The 6000-nt window shown below is 51.9% G+C and overlaps 1 protein-coding gene across 3 annotated transcripts in view; it reads left to right on the top strand.

Annotated features, from left to right (window-relative positions):
* The first annotated feature begins 1668 nt into the window (after nucleotides 1-1668).
* FCHSD2 (FCH and double SH3 domains 2) overlaps nucleotides 1669-6000 on the top strand; it is a 342640-nt gene continuing 338308 nt past the window's right edge. Inside the window, exons 1-2 of one of the 3 annotated variants that reach the window (XM_055282851.2) lie at nucleotides 1669-2409; nucleotides 4135-4232. In XM_055282851.2, coding sequence (XP_055138826.1) covers nucleotides 2389-2409; nucleotides 4135-4232 — 119 coding nt within the window. In that variant the 5' untranslated portion in view covers nucleotides 1669-2388. The remainder of the gene's footprint in view (nucleotides 2410-4134; nucleotides 4233-6000) is intronic. The other 2 variants (XM_063641345.1, XM_055282853.2) reach the window with 2 other exon arrangements.

The raw sequence follows: 6000 nt of genomic DNA, 5'->3' as shown, positions 1-6000 counted from the left end.
GAAACAAGGCTGAAATAAGTGAATTGACTAGCTCAAGGCTTCACAATAAATTGGTGGTGGAGCTGAGCCTGGAGCCCAGCCTAGGCTACCTATGGCCTGGGCTGTAGCTGCCACCCCACAGCTGTCAGGGCCCTGGGCCTCCATCCACCTGTCCCCTTGGCCAAGGCCTTCCCTGATTTAATTAAGGATTCTGGTGAAGGGCTAACTTTTGAAGCCAGAAATAGCAAGACTAGTCTCCTAGTTCATACACAGCTCTAGATTAATCTTATTCAAAACATAGCTCTATCACTTTTCTGTACAAGAATCTAGTCTAACTCAATGTAAACAACCTGGGTTTAAGTTCCACCTTTTCAATTTCTGGCCATGTGGTCATCTGCGAAGTTACTCGTCTCTCCAGGCCTCATTCACCTTCCTCTTAGGCCTGACTGCACTTCTGAGAACAGCTGTCTGGGATCTCAACTTCTGAAAAAACGGTGGAGTAATCCAGCTCAGTCTCCACACAGCCCCGTGACTAAAAAAAAAAAAAACTCCCTGGGCATGGGGAAGAGGTATTCCTCTTCTGAGGACCCCAAGGAAGGCCGATAACTCTCCCTGTAGATGGTCTGAACAGAGCAGGAAGGTTCATGTGTGGTGGTGGGGTGCACTGCTTAGATAAGCACCCTCACTGGCAGATAAGGAAGCCCGAGCTCACCCAGCCTGTTAGGAGTAGGCAAAGTGGACTGGCACCCAGAGATCCTGACTCCCAGACAAGGGCTTCCTCTATGGCCCCTCCTGCCTCCTCTACTTTTCCTCGTGCTTATTATCCTGCACCTGTTTCTTTTTTAAAATAACCCATAGAACCCCTCCTGACGCAGATTCTAGTCCTGCTGTGTAACCTTCAGAAAGGCTTCCCTCCATTGGCACTTGCCTCCCCGTCTGTGAAATGGGGGCCTCGGCCTTAACGTTCTCTCCGCTCCCTCTCAGCGCAGTCAGTGATGTTTGACTTGAATGCCCTGCAGTAGAGTGCCGCCGTTTCCTTTGCAGAGCAACTGCCTATCCGCCCTACAATCGCAATGGCCTGGCACCTGCGGCCAGCTGCAAAGCGACTTGTCCTTGCTCGCCTCTCTCGCGCACATCTACCTAGTAGGGAGAGTAGGGTGCTGAGTGGCTGAGAGGAAGCAAACGCCGGAATTCTCGTATCCCACAGGCATGCTGCCCCCGTCCCCACTGCAAACGTTTCCCAGCGAGCGTCGTCCCCCGCGCCCCCCGAGACACACACACACACACGTCGTCCCCCGCGCCCCCGAGACACACACACACACACACACACACGTCGTCCCCCGCGCCCCCGACACACACACACACACACGTCGTCCCCCGCGCCCCCGAGACACACACACACACACACGTCGTCCCCCGCGCCCCCGAGACACACACACACACACACACACACACACACACACACACACACACACACACTGCAGCCGCAAAGGCAAGCAGGAGGCGGGGGCGGCCTGTGCGCGTGCGTCGGCGCGGAGCCCTCTCCCGCCCACGTGCGCGCCCCCGAGCGGAGACGCGCGCCGGGGCGAGCTGGCGGGAAGGCGCGCGGGAAGCCCCCGGCTGGCTCCCAGCGTGGGGGAGGGACGCCAGGAGGCGTCTGGAACGTGCCACTCTCGGAGAGAAAGGGGGGATTTTCGCGTGGCGCTGGCGTTTCCACACCTCCCACCCGCCGACCAATCCGTTAGCTTCCCCCTTCCCCTGCCGCGGTACTAAGCCCCGTGCCGTGTCCTCGCTCCCTCCTGGCATCCCGGACCGGCCCCTCGAACCCCGCTCCGGACGGAGCGGTTCCCTCAGCATCCTGAGCGGGGCGCTGCGCTGCGCGGCGAGGCCGGAAATTCCCGCGGCCTGAGTGGTGGAGCCCTAGCGGGGAGAGCGGCGCCACCTTCCTCCTCCCGGGCGGGCGGGGGCGTTAGGCCCAGCGAGGGCCGGGCCGCCTGAGTGGGTGGGGTGGGGGCCGCTGCGTCCGCCGGGAGCGGCGGCGCAGGCGGCCGACCGGGAGCGCGGACAACGAGGCTGCGGCTCACCCGCCGCCCGGCCGGCTGAGACCCTCGCGCCCCCGCTCCCGGGGCCCCCGCCCCCTCGCCGTCTCCGCCTCCTTCCTCACACACCCCCGGGCCGCCTGGGCCCCGGGCCTTCCCGGCGCTCCTCCCCCTTCTCCTCACACTCGCTCTCTGGCCGGGGTCCTCCTGCCGCCCGCCGGCCTGCTCCCTCCGGGGCAAGTCCTGCTTCTTAGGCTCTCCTTTCACACACGCGCGCGCTCGCTGGGCCGTCCCCCTCTCTCCGGCCCTCCTCCTCCTCCTGGTCCTTGCTAACGCTGCCGTCGGGGAGGATTGATGTCCCTTCAGCATCATGCAGCCGCCGCCGAGGAAGGTAAGGGCGCAGCTGGGGGGCTTTGGGGTTCGGAGAGATGCGTACCGGGAACGCGGCTGGGGCGACCGCTGCGCCCCCTCCCCCTCCCGCAAGGGGCCGTGACCGCCCTCACCTTGGGCTTGTCACCGACTTGCCGCCGGCTCCAGGTGGGGGGCGCGCGTGTGAGTTGCCTTTCCGACAGAGGGGCCGCCGGGGCTCGTCCCTCCTCTACGCAGGAGACCCCCAGACATTTCACAAGAGTTTCGGGTGTGCATTTGTGTGTGTGCGCGCGCATGGCAATGCTGCCCGCTGCAAAGTGCATTCTCGGGGCTGCACCGAGGGGGAGGCGGGGACGCCCCTGCAGCTTTGCAGAGCCTTGTGCGTGTGTGATTGTTTAGTCTGCACCAGCTTTGAGCCCTCCAGCCGCTTGTCGCCAGCCCCGCCCGTTTGCAAATTTGCGGGGGATTTGTTCCTAGCCTAGCCTTAGGATTTGGCCTGCTTTTCCCACGGGGCGGCCGAAAAGAAGTTGGAATAGTCACCGCCTCCCCACCCCAAGGGAAAACAAATTAAGCATTGACGAGTCCTGCCTCGTCCCTGGCTGAGGGGCGAGGAAGCTGTCTTGGTGTCTTCAGAAAAGCGAGGACCGGGCCCGGGAGGTGCGTGGCGTGTGCACTGCGATCCGGGGTTGGATGACCAGGGTGGGAGTGACGGATGCACCCGGCTTGTCATCAGCCTCCCCGCTGCGCCCTTCCCCAGCTTTCCCAGGGGCCGAGGCTGTGTGCTTGTTTTTTTAATCCTACAGATGGATACTGAATGTCTACTCTGGGCACTGGGTGGATGAGGCCGTTCTGTCCTCCCCTCGTGGGCAAACATTTGCCTAACGCCTAACTCACCCGTATCTGCTGCCGCTGCTTTCTCTCTTTCCTAATCCGGGTTTCTCCATTTAAGTGAGTCCTTTTCTTTCGAACATGTACCCCCACCCCTCCGGGTGGTCCCACTGCTAAGGCCGAGATTCCAGACTGACCGTAACTTCGAACCCTGGGGCCCCGGCCTGGCGGGCGAGGCTCTCTGGCCAGCAGGCATTTGCTGTTCTCGCTGTTTGAAGTGGAGCCTCCACGGGGATCGGCTTGCCGGGGTAGTTTAAAATCACTGCATATGCTGGAAGGTCACTTTTGCTTTCTCCTTTGTGAGAAAGAGATTGTGATTTGATGCGCTGTCAGCAAGTCGAGAGCATCATTCTGAGACAGTGTGCTTTTTCGCAGCCATTATGGAGTAATTTATGTAGTCGATTCAGGCATATTATCATGAGAGTGTAAATATTGGTCATTGGGTATCAGGCACTCTTAGGCTCCCAGCCCCCATCCACACTCTGCTCACCTCTCCTGGTGGTTATTGTCTTTGAATCTTTTTTAGAAATAGAAGACAGGCTCTTTTAAAACTGTGGGAAGACCTAGACATGGATTGAGCTTGTGCGTGAAATGGAATGACTGGCAGTTTATTTTGCACGTCTTTAGTTTGTAATATTTATAGTCGTGTATTTTCATTCAACCTCTGTTCAGGCTATTTGGCTTTAATTTTTCATTAAATAAGTATCTTCAATAAATAAAACTAGATGGAGAATATTGGATTTATGGCCTTCAGGGGAGAGGCGAGCAAGAGACATATTCTGACATATATATTTTCCTTAAGCAATTTTTTTGGGTTAAATTTGTAAAAAGACCTTCATAAATATATGGTATATTTTAGGTGAAAGTTACACAAGAACTGAAAAACATTCAAGTTGAGCAGATGACAAAACTTCAAGCCAAACATCAAGCAGAATGTGATTTGCTTGAAGACATGAGGTAAGACTGTAGTAAATAGTTCAAGGACTTCTGTTTCTCTGTTTCAAAGAACCTTTGAGTTACCAAGCCCCAGGAACTGATGATGGAATTTCCTTTTGGATTTCCTGTTTTAAGGCTGTTAGAACTTTGACTCAGCTGGAAATTAGAACTGGAACTAACACAATACAAACTTTTTCCTTCAGTGGGGGACCTATAATGCATGCACACATAGTATTCAGAAAAAACAAGGACCTTAAAAGTCTTGCTAGTCAAATTATAATAATTAAAGATTCTTCTTTAAATAATCTTTCCACGGAATTGTAACAATCATTTTATTGACCTTAACAGTTTTACACAGTTAGATTTTTAAACCAACACTTGTGGTTAATGGTTAATATCTGGGGGTGAGCCAGTCAGCCCCAGGTGGTTATATGCTCTCACTGGGTTAGAACATGACAAATACAACTTTGTCTTTGAGTGCCAAATTTAGTGAGAAGTGTGTTTATCATATTTTATTATTGAGGTTACTCATATTCATAATCAAGATAACTTTGAATAGCTAAGACATCTTGCTAATATTGTTAAAATTAGTATCTTTCTTACTAGAGGGATGGATGACTTATTTTAATGAAAGAAATACCACTTATTTAACAATCTTGTAATACAGACTGACAGTTCAACAAAGATTTTCGTCAAGAATGGAAGATGATTTGCATGGTGAAACAAGAGTGGCTGCAATTCTTATTTCCCTTTTATAATACATTTATCAAATTGGAATTGGGTCTATAAGCCTCATCAGTTACCTAGTTTTCTGGTGGTACACTAACTTCGTGTTGGTTTCATGAAAAATGTTAATTCTGGTGTTATGATAAAATTATGTGTTTGGATTGCTGTTTGTAGCCCAAAGATTTTAGTTTTAAGAATTTCCTTTTTTCCTCTCCTATATTTAGGCACTATAAGCATTTCTGCTATATACCTGTCTTCAGGGTTTCTGACTAAGGCATATAAATCTATTCTCATCCACCCTGGATATATCAAGATTGTTGTTTTCTGACTGAAAATTACAATTTTAATTCTGTATTTGTCTTCCTCCCCTTATTATAACCATAAGAAAATATTTAGACTTAAAAATTCCTATGCGAGGCCGTGCGCAGTCACTGACACCTGTAATCCCAGCACTTTGGCAGGCTGAGGTGGGCAGATCACCTGAGGTGAGGAGTTCAAGACCAGCCTGGCCAACATGGTGAAGCCCTGTCTCTACTAAAAATACAAAAATTAACCAGGCATGGTGGCATGCGCCTGTAGTCCTAGCTACTCAGGAGACTGAGGCAGAAGAATTGCTTGAACCCAGTAGGCGGAGGTTGCAGTGAGCTGAGATGGCACCACTGCACCCCAGCCTGGGCAACAGAGTGAGACCCTGTCTCAAAAAAAAAAAAAAAAAATTCCTGTGCAAGATATCTGAAACTCTTGACATGGTTAAAAATGTAAGGTTTTTTAACTTATTAAGCGAACTAAGAAATATCTAGATGAAGAAAGTAATAAATTTCAGAAGCAGCTCAGGAAGGCAGAATTAGTGTGTAAGTGAAGATCCCGTGTGGGGTATGGGTGGTCAGTGGTTGTAATAATTTCTGTTGATTGTGTCTTCTAAAGACTTCTTGATTGCGTTTTGTCTCCATTTTTCCCCTATTGTCTGTAACTTGGTGCAGGAGCTTATGGTCAAGAATGTGGACCCTGCAGTCAGACAGTCCTGAGTTTGTGTCCTAATATCTGTGCTCACTTGTGGAAAATG

The sequence above is a fragment of the Symphalangus syndactylus genome, chromosome 6 (genome assembly GCF_028878055.3).
Source record: "Symphalangus syndactylus isolate Jambi chromosome 6, NHGRI_mSymSyn1-v2.1_pri, whole genome shotgun sequence".
NCBI lineage: Eukaryota > Metazoa > Chordata > Mammalia > Primates > Hylobatidae > Symphalangus > Symphalangus syndactylus.
The sequence above is the reverse complement of the archived record's forward strand: the minus strand, read 5'-3'. Positions and strand labels throughout refer to the sequence as shown.